At 41.7% G+C, this 25,650-nt stretch overlaps 1 protein-coding gene across 5 annotated transcripts; it reads right to left on the bottom strand.

Annotated features, from left to right (window-relative positions):
- Nucleotides 1–817: 817 nt before the first annotated feature.
- ESCO2 (establishment of sister chromatid cohesion N-acetyltransferase 2) lies at nucleotides 818–25,152 on the bottom strand. 5 transcript variants are annotated; one of them, XM_048846029.2, is made up of 11 exons: nucleotides 25,106–25,152; nucleotides 22,208–22,273; nucleotides 19,356–20,382; nucleotides 12,862–12,952; nucleotides 11,884–11,944; nucleotides 7,088–7,220; nucleotides 5,174–5,305; nucleotides 4,767–4,856; nucleotides 2,917–3,060; nucleotides 2,311–2,492; nucleotides 818–1,082 (listed from the first exon to the last, which is right to left on the bottom strand). In XM_048846029.2, the coding sequence occupies exons 2-11, from the start codon at nucleotides 22,258–22,260 to the stop codon at nucleotides 950–952; spliced, it is 2,046 nt and encodes a 681-aa protein (XP_048701986.1). In that variant the 5' UTR covers nucleotides 22,261–22,273; nucleotides 25,106–25,152; the 3' UTR covers nucleotides 818–949. The 5 variants fall into 5 exon arrangements, with proteins under 5 accessions (XP_048701986.1, XP_048701985.1, XP_074982390.1 ...); XM_048846028.2 differs by having other exon boundaries at nucleotides 25,036–25,133; XM_075126289.1 differs by lacking the exon at nucleotides 25,106–25,152 and adding an exon at nucleotides 24,365–24,691.
- Nucleotides 25,153–25,650: the final 498 nt, after the last annotated feature.

Here is a 25,650-nt window from a genome sequence, read left to right as displayed (position 1 = left end):
TAACCTTCAGAAATGAGGCACCCAATTAAATTTCAGAGGACTTTTATTGAACAAACTATCCGTATCACCACCACCAGTGCAAGAATACTACCAAGTCTGTCTACAGCAAGATTTAGGATCAATCTTAACTTTAATCCCTGAGCAGCAGGTGGAGATTCTATCTGAGCATATCTAGACTAAGTTACTGAAAAATACACCCTTTATTCATATTAATAGTCCCATTGACTTTTGGGCATAAGGGGTCCAGGCCACAGCTACAAGTGCTTTACATCCGCTCCTGCCTCAGGTAAGTTTTAGAGCTGTGTCAGTAACAGCAACCAGCAGGTATGTTTTGCTTTATCTTCTGTTCACTGCAACTCCCACTCTGGAAAGGTACCATATAGGTCTAGAGTCCTCACCCAGTCACTTGACTCCCAGCATGCAACTTCTAGCACCAGGTATATTCTATATCTGCAACATCCCTGGAACACTGGTATCTCCCTCAGCAGCACAGAGAGCAGAACACTGGTCTCCAGCTGTACCAAAGCAAGTAGCATACATATAAAGTTTCAAGATTAGCTGGAGTCTCCCTCATATCCTGTGGTATGAAGTAGCCAGACATTTATCCAAGCCAAATCTAACTCAGAGAAATCTTTATATTAATATAATTATCTTTGAAATTTACAAGTTATTGCAATAAAAACTTTAGCTTTCAGAACAAACATTTAGAATCAAACTTGGGTTTAGTTTCATAAAGTACAAACATTAAAATACAGAACACAATTATGTACAGAAAGTGACATTCTTTTAACTCCATGCCCTTTAACTTGATCAAGCAGCAAGAGTTAGCATTCAGTAGGAATCTAAAATGGAACATGGCTGAATAAGACAATTAAACATGAAAACTGCTTTACATTTAGCAAACTAAACAGCTCCAGTTCAGTTTAACTGTGATTGTTTGGAATTGGTCTTAACTAATAAAATTGTAAACAAGGAAGTTAGGGGTTTGGCAGTATTTGGTTGCAAACAGCTTGCCATCTGGTGTTGGGTCAGAGAAGGCGATTTCATCAGTGCTTAGGTAACAACCATACATGAATGTGTTTCTGAAACAGATAAGGACAGTTATTAGTGCAGTACAAGAGTTTGGTTCTGCCTCAGTATTTATATGGCTCTTATTACTGTAATATAAATGCCTGTGTTTTGTTCCCTGACCTCTTCTATACTTTGACAGCATTTTCATTATATACACTTTTTTCCAAACTGGGGGAAGCCATTTCTGGGTAGACTTTACTCCATGTAATTTGACATAAAAAGCAGCAGCACCGGAGTGATTACCATATTTGAAACAGGAGAATATAGCAGGTACAGTACTAGAGCAATTTTATTCAGAAGTTTAATCTGAAAACAAGTGGTTTCAGATTACCAATATCACAGTCAGGATTTGATAAGTGAAGTTCACCATAGTAATCTGTTAAACTTGCTCTGTGCATTCGCACATTAAATGTATACTGGAGAACAGTTGCTTGGAGGCATCTGCAGGTCAGTGACCAGAAGGATGCATTTTAAAACAGTCAGCAACAGCTAACCAGCTAAGATGGTAACAGTTCTCAATGAAAGAGAAAATCCATTCATTTCATACTCTCTAGAAATGTGAAGGTTCCCAACCACAGCAGCTACTTACCAGGAATAAACTGGTGTTTTAAGAAGCTGCATTACAATAGACATGTGAAATACAGACTGCAATGGCAGACTAAGTATTTATTCATTTTGAAGTCTTACAAATTCTCAGAGTACTGGGCCAACATCAACTGTTAACTTAGGGTTAACAAGCAAACAAAGCCCACACCTATTAAATGGTTCAGAGCCTATATTCTATTTGGTTAAACGTGAAATAACCCCAACCCTGAGCATACAGGGTGATGTTTTGAAAAGTGCTCAGCCTTGGCTAAACTCTGCTCTCATGGTGACTTCAGTGGAAGCAAAGTCTGGCCAAAGGAGAGCACTGTCAAAAATCCAAGCCACAATACTTACATGGTTCTATGCATTTCTATTCCACCCACCACAATAGCACCAGGGCACAGATTGATGTCGGACTAAGTGCATATTTCAATCTGTTCAATCAGTTCTTTGCACTGTGACATGAACCTCTCAGACTTGCTGAAATACATTAGCTTACACCTTTCCTAAAAACATTTACTTAATGTTTTTGCTGTGAGCACTTTCTTCCCCCTGAAAATAAACCAAGCTGAAGTCTTCTTCCCATCATGTGTGCATCCATATTAATGGCTTACTTAGCAGTTTCATTTTGGGAGAGGCATCCCTTTTCCTTACCTGACTACATCCACCATACGACGTGCAATGCCTCTTCTCCGCATCAGGCTGAACACCCAGATTCTACTGATCCCACAAATGGCAACTTCCGGCTTTATGGAACAACGCCAGGCACGATGGTGCTGCAGGACATCCTGATTAGGGGACTGCGGAACATTAGGCTCAGACAGCACTCGGAATGCCTATCAAGGACAAACACTAAGTCAAATGAGTCTCTATCCTAAGGGAAATACGGAAACTCATGCAGGTGAGTTTGCTGCTGTAACACCAAAGGCAATCAACTATTTATTATGCTGGTCCTCTAAAGAAAGGTAAATGGCTACATAAACCACCTTTACCCAACATCTGAATTCAGCTGAAGGTACACTGAATGGAAGATTTTTGCACCCATCACTAACAACTTGGTTAATTCTTGTCACTTGCATTTTCATGATGGTGAGAGTGTAGAGCTCTAAAACCATCCAGCCAACCCCATTTCCCTGCCCCCCTTTACAAGGCCAGGAGTACCTGTGACATATAGGCTTAGATCAATGCTAACAACCCCAAGAGTCTGAATGCAAATTTTCTTTCATCTTATACAATTAAGATACTATTTAGAACACATACCTGTTTGATTTGTTCAGCAATTAAACAACCAACTATCTTCCTTTCATTGGACACAAAAAAGTAGGTTTTAATCTTGGATGGGCAGCTTAACACAATTTGTTTAAATCCCAGTTCATTATCTACAAGTTCTCGCACATCTTCTGCCTATAGATGTTAGGACAAGAGGTTCAGAGATGCACGTAAGAGTCTAGGAAAGACATAGTTTGAGTTCAGAGAAGTAATCGATTTCAAACAGAGGGCTTGTGCACCTGAATGGAACTCAGTGATCACCACAATGGAAGTTCACTGTCCAACTGCAGAGCATCTAGCAACTCATTAAAAGCACTAGCAGCTTGTGCCAAATACATAGTTTGGTAGGTGTGCACTATTGTGAGATTTATGCAACTGGAATAGTCTCCTACAGAATGGTAGAAGGTTCATTGCTTGATACATTTGAGTAGACAATCCTTTATGCTATTGTGGACATTCTTCCACAGACAGAAAGATAGTCTCTTAGAGACTCTCCCTATCCTTTAATATTTATGCAACATGCAAACCGTTGTCTTTGTGGAAGATGGGAGCTCAGCCTAAAGTCATGGGTGAGGGTGTCATTGCACACTGACACATAGCTCACATGGTAAAGGCAGCAGATTGGTATTCCCCACTCCATGACTGACGAGATGTGAGGGGAAGGGCCCAGCCAAAACTTAGCCTGTGACTTGAATCACAGGAGCTTTGTTAACATAGCAGCAGCTGCTTCTCACTAGCTGCTATGTGGACTGATTCCAAATCAGCTGAGACAGGTTTTCATTGCTTTTTAACAAAGCACAGTAATAACTAAGCCACACAGAAAGCCAGCAACTCTAAGCAGCACTAGTGCCTTATACTAGGCAGACTCCAGGACTGGGGACTTCCCTCTCTATTTTAGGATACTCTGGTCTAATGTATTCCTGCTCACTCCGCAAATCTCTCTCCTGGCTCTTATACTGCTAATCACCATACTATCCATGTACATAAACACCCTCTCTCAGAGCCACTGGGCTTCTAAACAGTGTTACTTTTCAACAGCACCAAAAGAAACCCACTGGGTACTTCCAGCACCTCAGGTAGTTTAACTTCAACAGAATCTAGAAAAACAACATACACAACTGTATAAACATTTCTTTTAATAATCAATTTAGCTAAAGATTTTCCACTTAGTGTGAAAGTTGTGTGTTTCAGGCTGGATTTTACAAACAATCTGGAGCATGGAGGACAAGCTCTTACCAAGTGTTTCTACAAGAGGGTAGCAAGAGCAATGTTCTACAAATGACAGTATCCCAAAAGTCTGTTCTTACCTCAAGTATCTTAGGGCCAGATTGTGAACTACTTTCACTGATGAGCAGTCACTCACACAAGTAGCCCTATTAACTCCAGTGAGACTACTCCTGTGAATTAACTGCTCATGATTGTGAATAAGAGAAACTGGAAGACTAACACGGCTGCCATAAGATTACTTAGCTCCAAGATTTGTAAAGAAGAAAAGAGTTTAAACAAAAGTAGGTATCAGCCCTATCTGCAGTGAGGTGAGTGACTTGCCCAAGGTCACAAAGGAATTCTGCGGCAAAGATGAGACTAGAACCCATATCTTCCGCCTCCTGGATCTATGAATCGGCCACAAGTTCATCCCTCCTCTAAGTATTGTAGAAACCAGCCATGTTAATTCCTTGCAGAGTGATCACTGAGTGAGAGGTTGATCACTAAATAGGATTTCTCCTGACAAGTGGGACACAAGTGATTATTATTTAGAATTAATATTGTAGTAGCACCTACAGACCCCGGCCCTATCATGCTAGGCACTGAACAGACAAAGCTAGAAAGAAATATTGCACCTTTTTGATGGCATATTTTGGATCATCTGGAAGGACCAAAACCATTTTCCCATCCCAGAACTCTGCTACCACACGCTCTTTCTTCCAACCCTACCACAGAGAAAAAAAGAAAGTTATTTGCCAGGAAGAAAAAAACAAAAGGATTCAGCTAAGGCTTCTTTAATAAAAGAGACTCCATAGTTGTAATGTGAACCCTCCCAGTTTGCAGGCAGGAAATCAAATCACGTACGTTAACCCGTTAGCTCACATATGTCAATAAAAGGCAATTGCTGGAATAACAGATAAGTAATTTAATTTGTTCATGTTATTTGGATACAAAACCTTTGCCTAGTATAGCTTTAACTCTATACCCAACAATAAGTACTACTTCAAGGGTTCTTTGGCAAAAGCATCAGCCATTGCCTTACCACATATTTAATTCCCTCAAGGAACCTCTGGTGATGCTGGATGTGTTGGGCTTCATCCTCTGGGCTGGCAGCTGTATAGATCATGCCACATGATTTGCATATGATGGCACCAAAATGCTTCTGTCCAGCATCCTGTCATTACAAAGGAAAGTCAGAAGTGTCAGAGATGACAGAGGACAAGCTTTTGTTTTTTTTTTTATAGACTATTCAGAACTGTACATAGCACTTCACATATTCAAGGCATATAATGAACATAATCTCTACAGTATGCCCTTCATGAGATAGGTGCCATTGTATGGCTAGAAACACTAAAGCACAGAGACTGAGGGAATGGCATAAGGCCACAGACTGAGCAGGTGAGCAAGTGGCAGGGCTGGGATTATTTAGCCAATTCCATGGTCATTCCTCCAGACCACAGTGCCTCCTGTTTTTATATCAAAAATTCACTAAGTCATTCTGTATTTGTTGTGTTTTTTTGGAAGGCAATGCGGAAACAAGGAATTAAACTCCAAGGTTTTTTTAAAAGCAGATAAAATTAATAAAGAACAAACTGTAATAAAAAATGCAGCTCTAAATGTAAGGCACAATGGGAATCCATTGTTGGAGTTCCCCAAGACCTCAGGTCAATTCCAGGCTCATCACTCAGGTTCCTCTATATGACATATAGCAAAGGTACACTGAATTGATGAGACTCAAACACAGGGAATTGGCCTCTTCCTTTACATGGTACATTGCATCACATTTTGGGATTGCCTTGGTTACTTACTCTGTAGGAACCAATCCCTGTACAGCACGATCTGTCCACGCACTGCCTATGAACGACTTTTTTACCTCATAAGTCAGAAATGTAAAGATCTTATCCATTGTTATCTTGCCCACTGTAAAAGGTTCCCTGTTGTTCACCCTTATCTTAGTTAGTACAGACATTCTGTTCCCAGCCTGCTGATCCATTTACCGCCCTAATCCTGTCTCCCAAGAAATGAGGCCTCACCTATGTCCAATTACTCATGTCAAGCCAGGCCTGTGTGCATACAGGTGACTTAGCTTATTGCAAGTGACACACGGGGCTTAATGACAGGTTTCAGAGTAACAGCCGTGTTAGTCTGTATTCGCTAAAAGAAAAGGAGTACTTGTGGCACCTTAGAGACTAACCAATTTATTTGAGCATGAGCTTTCGTGAGCTACAGCTCACTTCATCAGATGCGTACCGTGGAAACTGCAGCAGACTTTATATACACACAGAGAATATGAAACAATACCTCCTCCCACCCCACTGTCCTGCTGGTAATAGCTTAATGATGCCATTCAGTCACATACCATTGTAAGGCCAGGACTTCAAAGGGAATGAACTATATACACAGGACAGCACTAGGTGAGGATTTCATCCCTCATATCTGTTATATGAAACCCTCCATTGGTTAAATGGGGTTGCATTTCAGTCACAGATAAACTCCCAGGTACAGAATGTTTTAGACAACATCCCTACTGTGGTACTGTCCTTCATGACCTTAGTTGTCCACTAATGTGGCTGCAGCATTATGCTGGCTCTGCTCAGGCAACAAATCATGCAGCAATAGGAAACAAAGGATTTCTGTGTCAAGCAAATTCACTCCTATGGTATCCATACAGGCATTTTTAATAGCAAATTCTACATTTCCTATTTATTCACAGATATAGTAAAGCTTTAACCCCAAGTAAACCTTAGAAAAGAGTTTCACAAATAGTGGCACAATCTTTACATTTGAAGTTTTGGAGACAGATTTATACAATTCATTAGAGCTGTACATATACAGTGTTTGAGATTTATATGTAAGGGAATCTAGTACTGGTTAGCCTGAAAGCTCATTTCACTACTATCACATGGTAGCGCAAGCTCCCCTAAGAATGAGTAACAGCCCACAGAGGGATACTCACAATGATCATCTGGTCTTTAAAGTCTTTGCTTAGGTCTTTTGTTTTCTTGCTGGTTTTCTGGAAGGTATGAACCATTTTTGTAGGTGGGCTGAATCCCAGGGGAGAAGCCAGATCATCTGGGAAAGGCTGTGGTCTGAAAGTAGTTTCAGAGTTGCATCTGAATTAGTCATTTCACACTCTCAGTCAGATTGAACACTGACGTGACTAACTCCCCAGAACAGACCAGCAAAGGAACTCAACAGATGTGTGCAGGTTAGTTCTTCCTGTTTCAAGAGACCCCATACTAAAACTGATAGTAGGAAGCTGGACTGATGGCAGTATTGAGATGTAAACAACCAAGGTTCTAAGGGCTGCACCAAAAAACAAAGTCAAGGCTTTGAGGAACAACACTGCATCTAGACTCTAACCCCAAACCTGTAGCTCTAGAACTGTTCTAGAGGAAGAATACAAGAGCCTACATCTGAAGTGTTAAATCTGATCTCAAGGACACTCCATACTGCAGATATGAGTCAACGGAGCTAAGCTGCCAGGATTCCTGCTCCTTACATTCACTGAGGATGGTGGCTCTAACAAGGTTGATGACCACTGATCTAAGTGTTCCTGTGCTCAGAGGAAAAGAGACAATGGGTGAAAGCCCTTGCTACTCCATACACACAAACACGGGAGCATCACTCCCTCTCTCATCCCCCTTTAAGAAAAGGGACATGAACTATGAAAATGTTTAAGGCTGGGGCATTAATCATACAAAAAGTTGGGACGATATCTTTGAATGCCCCAACAGTAACTGTAACTTGGTCTCTCAAGCACATCCTTCACATGCCCTATAGTACCTCAGACCACCTCTCCCCGAGTTCTGCTCCAGCAGTGGAGATTATCTGAGATTCTGAAATAACAGGTACCAGATTTAGATAATAGAATTGGAGGCATTTTCAGGGAAAGTCCCTCAATTCTGGGACTCAATTCTCCATTCTGGTCCAATGGAGACAAAGTTTTGCAAACTTTCAAAATAAATAGTAAGGCTAATAGAGGGCATGGGTAAATTGAGAGAAGATCTGGAAAGGGTTGTTCATGAGACTATTGACCCAGATGAAGTCTTTATATGAATTTTTAAAAACATTTATGTGAAACTTGCTCTTTGGAAAAGCACACATTAAAACTGTTAATAAATAAGTGGTGCTTTATAGAATTACCTTTAGTGCTTCAGCTACACACAAGCTGGCAGGGTTACTTTAGGAACTACCACTTTAAATTTGCTGTTGTACAACAGCCTTAACATGGGATTAACAGAGATAAGCACTGAACAGTTTTCTAGGTTTGGATGCTAAGGACAGTTCCCAAAGCAGAGAGCTAAAGTATAGTTCTAGTAGAAAAAGTTTCTACTCATCTATTCCCAAGAGACAGTGTAGGAGGTAACAGCAAATCCAAGGCCATATTTTAGTTAATCACAAACACCAGGATTTCGGCATATTCCAGAATTCCATTTGCATCAATATGGAAGGTATTTGAAAAGCCCCCACAAGGGAACAATGTAAATATGTAATCAGATCTCTCTCACACACACTCTTAAGTGGCAGAGAATTATAAGTTTGACAAGTTATTTGGGTTTTTTGGTTTTTTTTTTTTTTGCTCTTTCAGAACTAAAACAATTTTTAAATGATTTTATGTTCACAACAAATTCTATCAGAATGTTTTGATTACTAGCAATCTGCTCCAAAGAAAGATGACTAAATAAGACAGAGGGATTAGTGGTTTTTGTTCTGCATGGGAAAACAGAACATTTCCACTGGAAACATAATATGGCAATGGATTTGTCAAACAAATAAGTCATCAGAGTCATGGACACATTAGCATGAGCATATTCTACAAGGAAGATTATTTGCAGGACTGTACTAATCTATTTAACAGCACAAGGTGTTCATATTGTTACAGATAATCACACAGATCAATCTTATAAAGTTATGCAATATAATGAAGGGCAATGCTAAAGGCCAGTGCCCAACAGACCTTTGAAACACATGCTCAACTAGATAAAGGTTGGGTTAGAACAAAGGGAAGAGCACGAATAGAAAATAGAAGCTTCAATTCTTTTCACATCTGCGTGGCAACTTTTAACTTCTCTATCTTGCAATCCCCTTTTTACACAAAAAAGATGGTCTGAACACCAGTGGCATTGGGTATTATGGAAAGGCTTATCAGCTGAGAAACGTTGACTGTACCATATCTGGTATAACCACATCATACTCCTTACGCAGTTAAAGATTTAACAAGAGACAACACTTGAACCCAGTGCAATTATATTAGATATATGAACTTCTCAGATGGTTGAAAGTTCACGGGGTCTTCCATATAGTACTTCCCAGTGTACCAGATACCCTCACATTTCTGGAACAGTCATATTGCTAGCATTAATCACTACAATATAGAGAAAGCCACACTACTAAAGAAGAGCAGCAGAAAGGTAGTCTACCAAACTGACATGAAGTTTAAGAAGTGACAGTATTTTAGAATGGTAGCCTTGTTAGTCTGTATCAGCAAAAACAACGAGGAATCCTTGTGGCACCTTAGAGACTAACAAATTTACTTGGGCATAAGCTTTCATGGGCTAGAACCCACTTCATCAGATGCATGGAGTGGAAAACACAGGAGCAGGCATAAATACACAGCACATGAAAAGATGGGAGTTGCCTTACCAAGTGAGAGGTCAGTCTAACGAGACAACTCAATTAACAGTAGGATACCAAGGGAGGAAAACTAACTTTTGTAGTCGTAATGAGAGTGGCCCATTTCAAACAGTTGACAAGAAGGTGTGAGTAACAGTAGGGGGAAATTAGTATGGGGGAAATTAGGTTTAGGTTTTATAATGACCCAACCACTCCCAGTTTTTATTCAGGCCTAATGTGTTGGTGTCCAGTTTGCAAATTAATTCCAGTTCTGCAGTTTCACGTTGGAGTCTGTTTTTGAAGTTTTTTGGTTGAAGAATTGCCACTTTTAGGTCTGTTATTGACTGACCAGGGAGACTGAAGTGTTCTCCTCACACTTGGTAAGGCAACTCCCATCTTTTCATGTATTTATACCTCATCCTGTATTTTCCACTCCATGCACCTGATAAAGTGGGTTCTAGCCCACAAAAGCTTATGCCCAAATAAATTTGTTAGTCTCCAAGGTGCCACAAGAACTCCTAGTAGTATTTTAGAACATTCACATGGGCAAGTTACACAAGCATTCTGGGAACTGTAGTTCAAATAATCTCAGTAAACATGACTTTACTTCAGAAACAGGAACTATTTCACTAGTTTGAAACTTAATATAAGATAGTAATAGTCAGAGATGGAAAATATTACTAGGGTATCAAGTCCCTATGCTAAGGCCTGATATTGTCTTCCTCCATTCCACTAGACAATTTTTATTATTTATATTCCAGCAGTACATACAGGACCCAACTGAGATCAAGGCTCCACTGTGCTAGGCTAGACAGATTCACATAGGAGACAATTCCTGCTCAGAAGAATTTATAAACTAAAATGACAAGTCAGACAAAAGATGGGGAAAGTAATATTATCCTCGCTTTATAGATGGGGAAAATAAGGCAGACAGAGATTAAGTAATTTGCCCAACATCACACAAGTAAAGTGTGGTAGAGCCAGGAACTGAACCCACATCTCTAAATTCCAAGTCTGCAGCTTAGCCCAAAGAAAGAATAGTCATAGAATCATAGAATCATAGAATATAAGGGTTGGAAGGGACCCCAGAAGGTCATCTAGTCCAACCCCCTGCTCAAAGCAGGACCAATTCCCAGTTAAATCATCCCAGCCAGGGCTTTGTCAAGCCTGACCTTAAAAACCTCTAAGGAAGGAGATTCTACCACCTCCCTAGGTAACGCATTCCAGTGTTTCACCACCCTCATAGTGAAAAAGTTTTTCCTAATATCCAATCTAAACCTCCCCCACTGCAGCTTGAGACCATTACTCCTCGTTCTGTCATCTGATACCATTGAGAACAGTCTAGAGCCATCCTCTTTGGAACCCCTTTTCAGGTAGTTGAAAACAGCTATCAAATCCCCCCTCATTCTTCTCTTCTGCAGGCTAAACAATCCCAGCTCCCTCAGCCTCTCCTCATAACTCATATGTTCCAGACCCCTAATCATTTTTGTTGCCCTTCGCTGGACTCTCTCCAATTTATCCACATCCTTCTTGAAGTGTGGGGCCCAAAACTGGACACAGTACTCCAGATGAGGCCTCACCAATGTCGAATAGAGGGGAACGATCACGTCCCTCGATCTGCTGGCAATGCCCCTACTTATACATCCCAAAATGCCATTGGCCTTCTTGGCAACAAGGGCACACTGCTGACTCATATCCAGCTTCTCGTCCACTGTCACCCCTAGGTCCTTTTCCGCAGAACTGCTGCCTAGCCATTCGGTCCCTAGTCTGTAGCTGTGCATTGGGTTCTTCCGTCCTAAGTGCAGGACCCTGCACTTATCCTTATTGAACCTCATCAGATTTCTTTTGGCCCAATCCTCCAATTTGTCTAGGTCCCTCTGTATCCTATCCCTCCCCTCCAGCGTATCTACCACTCCTCCCAGTTTAGTGTTTCATCTTCCCTCTCAAAAATAAAATCCAACACTTTCATATCTTAATGATGGCTATTTCTCAGCCCTCACCACATCTCACTGGTAAAGAGAAATTGTTTGTTATTTTTGGAATTTATGATCTCTTATTTTTTAAAATCTGATTTTTGGAGGTATTGCTCAAACTTCTGTCTCATTCTTGGAGAGTGTTCGAGTAAAACAGACATACCTTGCTTTGTTGACTGAGGGTGTACTGAATATGGGATAGACAACATCTGCTGAAGGGGACACTGGAAAGAGTCACACAATTTGTTAGTATTGGACACAATGACGATACAAAACATGTGGGTATCTAGAAAAGGGGCCTAGGTGAACCAGTAGTTTCAATTGATACACAAGCATGAAAAACTCTGAACTCCCAATACTCAAGAGTTTACATTAGCATTAGAAAATTTTTGGTACTGCAACAAATAAAACCCACTCAATATTTTTATATGGAACTTGCTATTTTTGATCCAATTAACTATTGACAGAATATCCTGTGCTTTATGCTTTGAAAAAAAGACTGTTGCAAGCCAAGGGTCAGGGCAAACCAAATCTCCAGTAGAACCTTCACCAGGGAACACGTGAAAATTCTTATTAGAGCAAATTGTTGCATCAATAGCTTAATAGTCTTCTGCTATTAATAAAATTATGTCTAACACCATTTCTCGTAACCCAGACTTTCCCAACTTGTGATCTTATAGCTAAAGCATACTCTGTATTCATGGTTTCACAATCTTAGAGAAAGTGTGATGTCACAAATTCAGCACTAGACTTCACTGCAACAGAAGAAATTTCAGTCCCTTTTTAGCAAAATTGATGAGGAAAACAAAGTAAAAAAAGGTAAATATTGTCCCACAAGGGTGGAAGACCTTCTTCATAGTTCAGCTGTTGGACTGCCTTTAATTTCCATAGCATTTTGACTATATTTGCCAATAGCCAAAGAGCAGCATTTTTCCCTCCCATCAGATTCCACATCAGACACAGAAAACAGATAGCAATACAGAGGCAAGCCAGAAGAGAGGCCTAAACAGTAATTTTATAATCAATCCCTTTAAGAAAAATACTCTCTATGAAGTTGAGCTACATAATTCCTTACTTAGTGATCTTGGGACATAAACATCATGACAGGTGCCTAGACCAATACAGCTACAGCATTATTTACCTTTATTATTCTCTGTTGGAGACTGACTGAAAGGAATATTCTCTTGATCGTTGAACTCACGGTTTATGGAAGATCCAGCTTCATCCGAGTTCTGTAATACAGATAAACATTCTCAAAATTCTTACAACAAAAAAACTTCAAATCCAGACTCCAGCGAGAAACTGCTGAATTGGAATTCATTTGCAAATTGGATACTATTAATTTAGGCTTAAATAGAGACTGGGAGTGGCTAAGTCATTATGCAAGGTAGCCTGTTTCCTCTTGTTTTTTCCTACCCCCCCCCCCCCCAGATGTTCTGGTTTAACTTGGATTTAAACTTGGAGAGTGGTCAGTTTAGATAAGCTATTACCAGCAGGAGAGTGAGTTTGTGTGTGTATGGGGGTGGGGGGGATGTGAGAAAACCTGGATCTATGCAGGAAATAGCCCGACTTGATTATGTAAAGAGTTGTCACTTTGGATGGGCTAGCACCAGCAGGAGAGTGAATTTGTGGGGGGGGGTGGAGGGTGAGAAAACCTGGATTTGTGCTGGAAATGGCCCACCTGTTGATCACTTTAGATAAGCTATTACCAGCAGGACAGTGGGGTGGGAGGAGGTATTGTTTCATATTCTCTGTGTGTATATAAAGTCTGCTGCAGTTTCCACGGTATACATCTGATGAAGTGAGCTGTAGCTCACGAAAGCTCATGCTCAAATAAATTGGTTAGTCTCTAAGGTGCCACAAGTACTCCTTTTCTATTCTCAAAGAAAAACCTGTCAGCTTGACTTAGTTTCCAGTTTGCTAGTTACACAATCTCACGTAGCTCAAGTGCTCAGGGCACAGGCCAAATGTGGCCAAGGATATTCTGAAATGCAACTAACAGCCTTTATCCTCTTCAATACAGAAACGTGGTTTGCAGAGGCTAGAGGTTCCACCATGTAATGCTCCACCTTGAGCTGAACATTACTGGATAATACTGTATGCTGAAATCTGCAGTCTCATGGGCTGCACCTCAGTATTGAAGAAGCTTTTTTGGGGGGGCGCAAGTTATTTATGGCCAGGTTTACGGCAAGTTGTCAATGTCCCTCACGTGGCTTTCTACTGCTTCTAGCTGCAGTTCTGTAGGATTATTTCTTCATTTCAATATTTTTGGTATCCTGGTCCTACACAGGTGTCTATAATTCTGAAACTGCAAAGCCTTTGGGAACTTCCTGCAAAGATTCAACGAATGACCATGTTAGATTGATTTTTACCTTAAACTTCTGCCCAACTTCTAGCTTCTATGACAACTAGAACATATTAATCCTCCCCTCCCCGTTACGAAAACCATAATCCCATGGACAGCCACCAATTAAAACCATCAAGTCAAACAGGAGCTGTTTGAGACTAGATCAAGGCACAAAGTTGGCCTATAATTTTTTGATAGCAAATCCAGTGATACAAATTCATTTCCATACACCCAAGGCTTCTGAAAATGCAGTTTATTATCCTAAGAGCCTGCAACCACAGCAGGCCCAGCTGCTTTGAAGTTATATTTTTTATTTTATATGCAAGATTGTTGACCTACCCAACATTTGTATTTTATTAATGTTGTATTGTAAAAACACGCTGGCAATCAAGTAAGGAATGTGATGGATACATTAATACAGTACAAATGAACACAGAAGGCAATAAATAGCTCTTTATTAAACCAACACAGGAGCATAAAACACATTAGTCCAATAAAAGCTAATACTCACCTTGTCTATTGTTTTCCTTCAAGGACCAGTACAGCTATGAAAAAGCATTTCAATACCACTTATCCTCTCCTCCAAACACCTTTTAGGTGCCAGAAAATAGAAGTAAAATGTGAGATTAAGTATAATGAAATAGGCCCCAAACCTGGTTTGCATTAGGTATTTTATTGCTCCACTCTTCCATTGGCAATCTTACCTGTGGCATCTATACACTGAGTTAGAAACCAGAACCTATCTCCAAAACGAAACAATTCTCTAGCAACCCACAAAAGTAAGACTTAGTGGGAGCTAATTCATCAGTGTTGATTTTTGAGAGTCATTTTTAAATTTAAACCATTTGAGTGCTGAACATGCGTTTGATTGTCATACAAGGTATGTTTTTAAGAGTCATACCCTTACTCTGTCCCTAGAACTAGAGGCCCCACTTTTCAAAGGCCTAGTGATTTTAGGTGCCTCATTGACTGAGACATCCTAAAGAAGCCTGGCTGGAAGTGCTCAGACCTATCTAAAAATTAGGCCCCTATAAATTGTCTCAGGTTGTACACCATAACACTCATACATCCAAAATCACTAGGCACTTTTGAAAGTTTGGGTCAAAACATTTGGCCATTTTGAATTTCACCCTTCTTTATTATGCAACCACCTCCTCGCTGGTCTCCCTAATACCCACCTTACTCCACTAGTCTATTCTGCAGACAGCACCTAAAATCCTTTTCTTTCCGCCACAGAACATAGAATCATAGAATATCAGGGTTGGAAGGGACCTCAGAAAGTCATCAAGTCCAACCCCCTGCTCAAAGCAGGACCTAATCCCCAACTAAATCATCCCAGCCAGGGCTTTGTCAAGCCTCCCTTTGTTACCTCCCTAGGTAACCCATTCCAGTGTTTCACCACCCTCCTAGTGAAAAAGCTTTTCCTAATATCCAACCTAGACCTCCCCCACTGCAACTTGAGACCATTACTCCTCGTTCTGTCATCTGTTACCACTGAGAACAGTCTAGAGCCATCCTCTTGGAACCCCCTTTCAGGTAGTTGAAAGCAGCTATCGAATCCCCCCTCATTCTTCTCTTCTGCAGATTAAATAATCCCAGTTCCCTCAGCCTTTCCTCATAAGTCATGTGCTCCAGCCCCCTGATCATTTTTGTTGTCTTCCGCTGGACTCTTTCCAATTTTTTCACATCCTTCTTGTAGTGTGGGGCCCAAAACTGGACACAGTACTCCAGATGAGGCCTCACCAATGCCGAATAGACGGGAATTATCACGTCCCTCGATCTGCTGGCAATGCTCCTACATATACAGCCCAAAATGCCATTAGCCTTCTTGGCAACAAGAGCACACTGTTGACTCATATCCAGTTTCTCGTCCACTGTAACCCGTAGGTCCCTTTCTGCAGAACTGCTTCCTAGCCACTCGGTCCCTAGTCTGTAAAAGTGCATGGGATACTTCCCTCCTAAGTACAGGACTCTGCACTTGTCCTTGTTGAACCTCAGATTTCTTTTGGCCCAATCCTCTAATTTGTCTAGGTCCCTCTGCATCCTATCCCTACCCTCCAGCATATCTACCACTCCTCACAGTTTAGTGTCATCTGCAAACTTGCTGAGGGTGCAATCCACGCCATCCTCCAGATCATTAATGAAGATATTGAACAAAACTGGCCCCAGGACTGAACCTTGGGGCACTCCACTTGATAAACATGTTACCACATCTCTTTGAACCCAAGCCTACACCACCCTTCTTCAACTTCGTTCTGAATTATACTGCACTTTCTATCCTTCCCACTCTCAGCTTCACATCTTCTCTGATACTACCTCCTATGTCCGAATTCCCACCCTGTCTCCAAGTCTACATACACCAAGCCACCTATTATCAAAAGAAAGATGCTCTAAGCTAAAAGTTTCCGCCAAATCTCATTGTGCATTCACTTTTCCATCTGTTTGGACTTAGATCCTCTCAGAACATCTCCTTTCTTGTATAGCACTGAACACTGTAGCTCACGAAAGCTCATGCTCAAATAAATTGGTTAGTCTCTAAGGTGCCACAAGTACTCCTTTTCTTTTTGTGAATACAGACTAACATGGCTGTTGCTCTGAAACCAGTGCTTAATAAGTTATTCCTGGGGGAATTCTGTGCCAAAAATTAAAAATTCTGCATGCAATATTTTAAAATTCTGAAAAATTCTACATATTTGTCAAAATTAACACAATATAATCATACAACTTCAAATTATTTTGGTGATTTTTTTCAAAATATCTGTCAGCAAGTATGTTTGTAACAATACAGACAGCAAAAAAAATTCAAAAAATGTTTTTTGACAACTAGATTCCTTACTAGGCATATTAATACAGAACTTTGAGTGATAATTCATTTAAACTACAATCCAAAACTGTATTTCCCGGATCCCTCAGAAGTGTTGCAACGGCTTGGAGAAGTTAGGGGTAATGGAGGAGCTGAGGGAGAGTGAAGTAATTGCTGGGAAGGAGCCTGGGAGTGAACCTGGAGGGTTGTTGGGTATGGGTGGGAGAAGTACAGAACAGGTTTTCGGGGGGTTTTTTTGGGGGGGGGCAGGGGAGTGATTGTTAGGGAGTTGGGGAGCCTTCCCTATGCAGACACTGGCTGACCCCTAGCTCCCATTCAGTCAGGCACATCTGCCCCATCCCCATGTGGCCCTGCACCCCACTTCCCCCATCCCCATATGTCCCAGCAAACCCCTCGGCCCCTTCCTCCATCTCCCCACACCCCTATTCCCATTCAGCCCCTGCCCCAGTCTGTCCCTCCCACTAGCCCTTCTGAACCCCAGTATATGTGACCTCCCGCAGCAGCCCCGTGTGCTCCGCTCCATCTCTCCCTCTCCATATCCTGTGCCTCCTAACCAGGTTCCATGAGTAGGCTGCTGTGAGGAACGCAGCCGGCTACTACTGCCAGTGAGACCACCTGCTCTCTGTTCTGGTGCCACAACAGCCTCTGGTGGGCAAGAGGTGCAACTGCAGCACCTCTCCAGCAGAATGTATTTTCTGCAGAGAAGGAATTTGTGGGGAACAATGGTGCAAAATCCCCCCCGCCCCTTTATCTTATACTGCTCCTTATCTTATACTGAAGAGCCACCATCCTCAGAAGCTAAAAGGTTAAAATATTTTGGATAGAGACCAGCTCAGTAAATCCATTGTTACTGCTTCACTTAAGCATAATAAGATTGGGTTTAATCTCACCCCTTGGACTGGGGAATCTGTAGAACCAGCACACAGACTCTACAAGGAAAGGAATTACTCTAGGGCAATCTTTGCATTCAAGATTGGAGTTCATTTGTAGCATTCCCAAGTCACCACTCAGGCCTCACTGGCTACTAGCAAGGGTACAAACAGAATCCTCAGGACCCAGAAGAAGTCTCAAAACAAATCTGGAAACAGATTTGTTTCTTTGCTCAATTGTTTGTTTCACTTTGACACTGAGGCTAACAAGGAAACATCTCAAAGAGAGTACCTTGGCAGGGACCTTGAGAATTCTGGCTTCCTCTGGAGACTTGAGCCTGATCTTTTAGGATCAGGTAGGGTATGCTACTTATCAATTCCTTGGAACTGCAGGGAACCCATGGCTTCGCACACTTCTTGGTACAGTAAAAAAACAGTTGTGATTATTCGATGTCCCTTCCATTTTATATTATGCCTCTCAACAGATTGCTTTTTTAAAAGTGAAGTCAATATTTTGGAAATGCAATACTTACTGGTAGACTTAATTACCAGCCTAATTAGGACATAAAGGGGATATAAGTGTAGACAGAGTGCGTTAAAGGTAGAGTACAAAGAACAAATATATTGTGTTTGTGCCTTTATGGTTAAGATTTATGAAGTCAACCTGAAAGTTCCCCAACTACCAAGTCATATTCTCCCACACCCCCCCCCCCTTTTTTTAAAGGCATTACAATTTCAGGTCTTGTCTACCCTGAAGGCTCTATGGTAACCAATGGTCAAGTTAAATGACAACACAAGACTTAAGCGACAAAGCTGAACAATTAAAAGGGTAAGAGATTTTTAATCTAACAGTTTAAGCCTGCATTTTTACTAATAACTATGCAACTCTTGCACCAAGTACACTTGGGAGAAAAGTTGGCTTTGTTGAAGATTCAATACTGATGTTAGGATATAGATATGACACAGACAAGGAGAATGCTCGGACTATAAATCTGAGCCTCAACGAGTCCTCCAGCCAAACAAGGAAGTTCCACACTTCATATTCCTGATATTTATAAGGTTTTTAAAAAAGCAGATTTTTTAACTGACTTTTATGCTGCATTAAAGAAAGTAAAAAAGGGTATGAATCCAATTTTACAAAAACTCCTTTTGGGTAAGCTTTCCTCTCAGCTAACCTAAACCTAAATAGCAATAGTGACCAGTAGATGGAACAAAGCAGCAGTGAAGAGATGAGAGTTCAATTCTCAAGACTTCTGTGTACATTTACATATGTCACTCGAAGTATGGATTTAAGTTATTAGTTTCAGCGCTGCCCTACTCCACAGCATCCTGCATCCACATGCTCAGGAATTCAAACCCGCACTGACAAAGAGCTTTCTAGTTACTGCCTGAGGTCACATGAATCAGAAGAAAATCTTTAAGGAATATCTTTCTTTGATACAGCTCTCAAACATGCCTTACTTAAAGTACCATACACTTTCCCTGTGCTTCAGAATGATTAGAACTAGCAATGCAACTTCATCCTTGCTGAACAAAGCAAGTACACACTTTTAATATACACACAAATCTTAAGTGACACTCTCCATGCTACTTACCAGGTTCCTTGTATCAGTCTCCTCTGGAGTCAAAGGCTTTGAGGAATCAGAGCGGCTGAATGGGATCAATTCAACTTTCTGCATTGAGACATTCAATTTGTGAATGACCTTCTTTTGACTTATGTTATTGGCCAATTTCACCCTATCCTCTCTATCTTCATTCCCTTTCTTCTGGGGCACACTTGCACATTTTGATACCTCACTGGCCTTGGCAACTTCGTTTTTATCATCTGAGTGAAACTCTGTATCTCCTGATAGTCTCAGCTGGTCACCCTCTGCTGCAGAACTAGAGAGAAGCTGGGAGGATTTAAGGCCTGAAGGCAGCTTTTTAGGACCAGAATGGGATTTCTTCCCAGTGGAAAAGAATGCTGCTCCCATCTGGAGCTTCAGCAGGGGTTTCATTTTCATGCTTAGGACTCGGAAAGGACCCTCCATTTTCTTTTCAATTGGGCGAATAACGTTCTCCTTTTCCACAACAGGTTTGACAGGGGCTATATCTACCTTGGCTTTCTTAGAGTTTCTTGGTAAAATCTTGGTGTGCCTAGAATCAGTCTGACGTTTGGATGTTTTTGAGCTTGCATTCCTGAGGAGGTTCATATTTCCCTGTACTTTCTCCGTCCTATTGGCAGTGGGGAGGTCTCCATCGTTGTCCCTCCAACTAAGAGGGCGGCTTTCATTTACCAGTTTCCTCTCCAGTGGGGTAAGATACTGCTTTTCTTTGCTGTAGAAGGATGCAGCAGGCACAATGGGCTTGTATGGGGAACCAGATTTTGGAGACACTTTACTCAGGAACTCCCTACATGCTGTCATTGGGATGCTGGCTATCTGAAGTGGGGAATTATCAAGCTTCCTTGACATGGAGGATTTCAGAGGGCAAGCCTGGTTTTCTTTATCCTCATCACTAAATCTAGGTGGCCATTTTGTTCGAGAAGCAAAGGTCCGATCTGTAGATGTCTTGACTGGAGACAGATCCACGGTGATGTCCATCATCAATTTTTTTGCTGGAGTCCCAAGTGCTAAGAACATGCTACAAAAATAAAAAAATAAAACAAATATTTCCCTCTTCTACAGATTGGAGAATCCTTCAGGCATAGTCAAGGCTCTGTTTAAGTCACACTAAAGTTTTTCTTAAAACAGTTTCCTCTATTGGTAAATAATCACAGAACTTATCTAGGGTGTTTTGTTTTTTTTAAACCACACTCACTGTAGTATTCAAGCACCTTAATAAAGAGCTGTATACTACCTTCCATCTACAGTTTCTATAAATGTCACTGGGACCTGAAAATATGAACAGAGGGCAGCACAGGGTCTACGATTTTTCCCCTAACAGTAGTGACAAATAGATCTCTTTGCCTGCCTGTATTAAAGGCTTGGTCTACACTTAAAAGTTAGGCTGACAGCCACCTCGGTCAGGAGTGTGAATAAAATAAATCACATCCCTGAGCGACACAGATATGCTGACCTAACCCGCAGTGTAGGTGCCGCTGTGTTGACTGAAGGATGCTTCTGTCAATGTAGCTACCGTCATTTGGGAAGGGGGTATTGCTAGACCTAAGGAAAAACCCCTTCGGTCAGCTACCTCTATGGTACAGGGCTATGCCAGCATTGCTAGTGGCGTAGCTATGCTGCTGTAGCATCTGTAGTGCAGACAAGCCCTTAGAGCACAACTGCCATTTTACTTCTTTATTAATCATAAGCAGCATCAATTCTGCCACTAGAGCTCCAAGAATAATATCTGACATCTTATATTCCCTTAAGCAGAGAAAAAAATATTGTAAATCTTCCCCACTTGGCTCATTTTAGAGCAACACTCAACTTAAAATCACACTTCCAAAAATGTTTTTTCTTCAACTTGTTTTGAGTAACACCTATGATTACTACAACTAAAAGAACAGAGGAAAAGTTACATTTTCTTTTATTTTTGTATCCTTTATGCATTTGGCAGATCATACTGTGTACAATTTTCCCTTTTTTTGCAAGTCTTTCACACAGCAATGAGAAAAACATGAATATGTCAGAGCAAGTTTACTACCTGAAACTACTTTTAAACTTGTTTTTTTAATGTCACTAAAATTCCAGTAGCTAATGCCCCTTTAAACATGAAGTCAGTCTGGCTTCATGCAGGCACAAAAGCCTAGCCCTGCAGAACACAGTGCAGGACTGGGAGCTTAAGTGTCAAAATTTAAAACCAAACAAAAACTACACCATTTATATTCCTTTAGGAGAGCTGTAAAACAGTTTCCAAGTCACTTGATCCAATGTAAAACTACTAATTCACTAATATCTCTCCTTTTAAAGTATCTTATACATTTACATTTCAAAATTAAATAATGGAACCATCTTGTGACCTCATTAGGGCTGGGAGTGAGTTCTGCAGTTTGTAAAAGTTATGCAAATGTACAGTACTAGATACAAGTGATTTCCAAGTAAGATAAAACCACCCCAGTACAAACCAGTGTGTTGTTGCCCCATTAACCCAGACTTACAGCAGACAGTTTAATCTTTTTATCATAATTTTTAAGTCTATATATTCATATTCAAATTATAGTCATAATTTTTAAGTCTATATATTCTATTAGATGTAGAATCTTTTACAGCTTAGGGTTTCTTTCTACCTTAAATAAAGCTGTCAAGCTGCTCAGTACAATACATTTATAAAGCATTATGCATTACTAAAGAATGAAAAAGCCACTTAAGTTATTGCATCTCATAACTTTCCCCCCCATTTTATAGTAAAAGCATTGAGGGAATTAAAACATTTCTTCTGTTCTCAGTACATGAAGTGAACTATTAAATAATTTGTTTTCAGTGTAATAAATTGCAAAGACAAGATTATGAACAGATAAACACACCTATCAGAGCTGGAAGAACTACGATTCCTTTTTCTTGGAGTAACAGCTGCCATCTCAATAAAGTGCCTGAAAGTTAGAAGACATTTCAAGATATAATTTATGAAGTTATATTACACAGAAATATAACCGTATTATAAATGATATAACATTCACTCTTTAAAATAGGCTTAAAATATCTGTAATACTAAGTAAAAAAGTTAACAAGCACACGCATACCAACCTAAAAGGGCCACTTTCCATTGGTTTCTAGAGTAAACATTTTCTTATTTTTAAAGAAAGAACATTTAAAGGAAAATGACTATTCCTAAACCTAATTTCCAAATATCTTCCATCTCCGAAATATCATGGCCCATTAATTCTCAAACTTTCCCGAAAAAAGCCTTCTCTTGGCAGGGGACCACACATGAGAAACTTCAGGCAGAAAGGATTTACGAAGAAACCCTTTTGAGGAGACAAGGAAAACAAAAAGCCCCATCAGTACTGAAGCTAAATTAAAGTATTAAAGGCCATTTCTCATGTGCCATCTACAAATACATTAGTGTACCGCAATATTTGCTTATTGCATAATGCCAGTGTGCCTAAAATTCTTTTATATAGTTCATTGATTGTGGTATTACATGGCTATAATAAAGATAGGAATTTGGTGAGACAACATAAATAGGGCCAAACCATTTTACAGCAATGTTTAAATGGCAGTTCCCAAATTTGATTTAAGCCATAATGTAGATGGAGTTACAATGAAGCTGGAGAAGTCTCTTTACATTAGCTGACCCTCATGGAACAAAAGAACTGAAATCCCAGCTCAGACAGTGGTCCCTGTAGTCAAGCATCCTATCTTCAATGCTGTACCAGATGCTTCAGAGGAAGGTGCAAGAAACCTGGATAAGGTATAATTGTTGACTAATCTGCCAATAAGAGGAGTTTCCTCCTGACCCATGTCAGTTAGCAGTTCACTTCTGCCTGGACGCATGAGGGTTTATAACCTATGTAATAAAAAAATTGCTATCCTAACTAATAGGACTCTGGATATGCTCACTATTCATATAAATATCCAATCCTTTCTTTGAATCCTATTAAGATATTGGCTTTAAACATATCTTGTGGCCAAAGGTTAGTTATGCATTGGATAAATAAGTATTTCCTTTTATCAGTTTGAAATTTAATGCTTTTCAATTTAATTTATGTCGATTTGCTCTTGCCTTATGGGTAAGGTAAATAAAAGTGTCCCATTTACTTTTTCTACACCATTAATTTTGCATATCCCAGTTTGTCTTCTCTCTAAACTAAAAAAGCCTCACTATTTCCATATGAAAGCTGGCCAGGCATCTAGAGAGTGAAAAACTACCAGATGAGATTCTTACCCCAGAGAGGGATGGCAGCATTCTGCATTTATTACTTGCTCTTCTCTGCTCCACTATTTGATCTGAAGTTGTGAGTTACTTTGCAAGCAATCAGTGCTTTACAATGCTACAGAGCCACCAAGACCACTGCTTGCAAGTCTATTTTTTTCATTTTTTGAAACTTTCCTTCCTGAACACACACAAGGACCAGAAAATTATGTGCAAAATAGCTAAAGATGACCACAACCTTCCACTTTCTTTGGGCACAAACAGAACAAAATACCGTTTTTTCCTTCTTTACATGGTAACCCACGTCAGGTCCATAATGAGGATAGCAAAACATGAGAGAGGAAAGGTATTATTAATCACAGTAGCAGCTAAGGATCAACCAAGAACGGAGCCCCAGTGTGCTAGGCACTGTATTAACACAGTGGCAGACAGTTCCTGACTTGAAGAATTTACAGTCTAAATAGACCAGACATACACATGGGGGGTGTAGATTAGAACACAACAGCAAAACGAACAATGGCTACATCTACACTGACAGCAGGGGTAGACTACTGGCACTACATGTGGTAGCTACACACCATATGGAAAGGCTCTGGGGAGAGGGGGGCGTGAAGAGAGGCAGTAGGACACGACACTGCTGAAAATAGCAGCATAGATGGGGGGCGGCATTGTTTGGACATGTAGAAATCCCATGTAGGTTATACAACCTGGAGGATCAGGCATGTAGCGCATGCTATTCTACTAAGCCACCTCTCCCTATCTACACTGCTATTTTTTGCCAAGCTAGCTGAGCATGAAGTGCCCATACCTTGCAGGCTGTGTAGGCGTCACCAGTGTGACGGCAGCAAACAGCACTTCAGTGCCAGGATTGAGGGGGGGGGGTTGGGGGGGGAGAATTAGTAAGAAAGAGGGGGATCAGTAGAAAGAAAATGGGCAGGTGGGGGGGGCAATGGGATCAAAGCAGGAGAGAAGAGGATGAGGGAGGCAGGGGTGGAACTAAGCGGAGGGGAAGAGATGGGGGAGGGGGCCGGAGCAGACAGCCAATCAGCAAAGGGCAAAGGCCCCTCCAAAGGACACAACACTCCCGGAGGCTCCCTGTTCTGGCTGCTTCTAGGGGAGTCTCTGGCTGGCTCCTCCTGCAGCGTTTCCTCAAGGCCCCCGCGTGGGGGGAGGGGGAGCAGGTGCCAGCCGCCCCCCCCCCCCCCGTCAGCTCAGAGAGGAAGGGTCGCCCCTGCACAGTCCTGGGGGGGGGGGGGGTCGCTGGGCGGGGCTCCAGGGCCTAGGCCGAGCTCTGACATCAGAGGCCAGGAGCCCTGCGGTGGGGACTGCCCCTCCTTGCCCCACGCTGCTATGGAGTGTGGCTATATGGTCCTGTGCCCTAAGGAGCCGCACGGGTAAGGCCCCATCCCTCCCAGGACGCTATTTATCCGGGACCCGTAGGGCGCACGCAGCCCCCCGCCTCAGGCGGGAGCCGCTGACCTCAATCCCCGAGACCGCCGCTCTTGGTGCGAGAGAGGGCCGGGGTCTGCAGCTCCAGGCAAAAAATCACCTCAGCGCCGCCGCCAACCGCCTCTCCTTCGAATCCGCGCGGGCTCCGGCGCGCGCGCACCCCAGTCCCGCCCCTCGCCGGCCAGCCCGGCTCCCATTGGACGCACCTGTCGTCATTCGCCGTCCCTCACGTCCATTGGCCAAGCTCTTTGCTTGCAGCCACGACCCGACGGCGTGAGGACCACCACCCCCCACTACCGCCCGCCAGCCAATCAGAGCTCTGGAACGCACGCGGCGCGCTCAGCTTCCATTGTCAACATTGGCCCCCGCCCCTCACTCAGTCTCGGAGACTGCAATTCCCACCATGCACTGCAGGGGAAAAAAGGCGGCCTCCTACGATGAAGTCCTGTCGCAATGCTTGCCGGAAGCTGTAGTCCTCTTGCGTCACAGCCAGAGCGAAGCGGAGCATTGCACGCTGGGAGTGGCATTGTGAGCAGAATAGAGTATTGCATGCTGGGACCGGTGCGGCCCTAGCAACCACAGTGCAGTCCCCTGGAAAGCCATAGTGTGTTATAACATGATCCCTCCCACGTGTTAATTCGTCTG

Source organism: Caretta caretta, chromosome 3 (assembly GCF_965140235.1).
Source record: "Caretta caretta isolate rCarCar2 chromosome 3, rCarCar1.hap1, whole genome shotgun sequence".
Taxonomy (NCBI): domain Eukaryota; kingdom Metazoa; phylum Chordata; order Testudines; family Cheloniidae; genus Caretta; species Caretta caretta.
Note: the sequence above shows the minus strand (reverse complement) of the source record. Positions and strands in the feature narration are given on the sequence as shown.

Excerpts from the sequence above, each read along its gene's own strand:
- ESCO2 (XM_048846029.2), bottom strand. The coding sequence starts at position 22,260 with ATGGCAGCTGTTACTCCAAGAAAAAGGAATCGTAGTTCTTCCAGCTCT. Across the intron at positions 12,953-19,355 it reads AGACTGATACAAGGAACCTG|AACTCGGATGAAGCTGGATC; the intron begins GTAAGTAGCATG and ends TCTGTATTACAG. Across the intron at positions 3,061-4,766 it reads CAAAATATGCCATCAAAAAG|GCAGAAGATGTGCGAGAACT; the intron begins GTGCAATATTTC and ends TAACATCTATAG.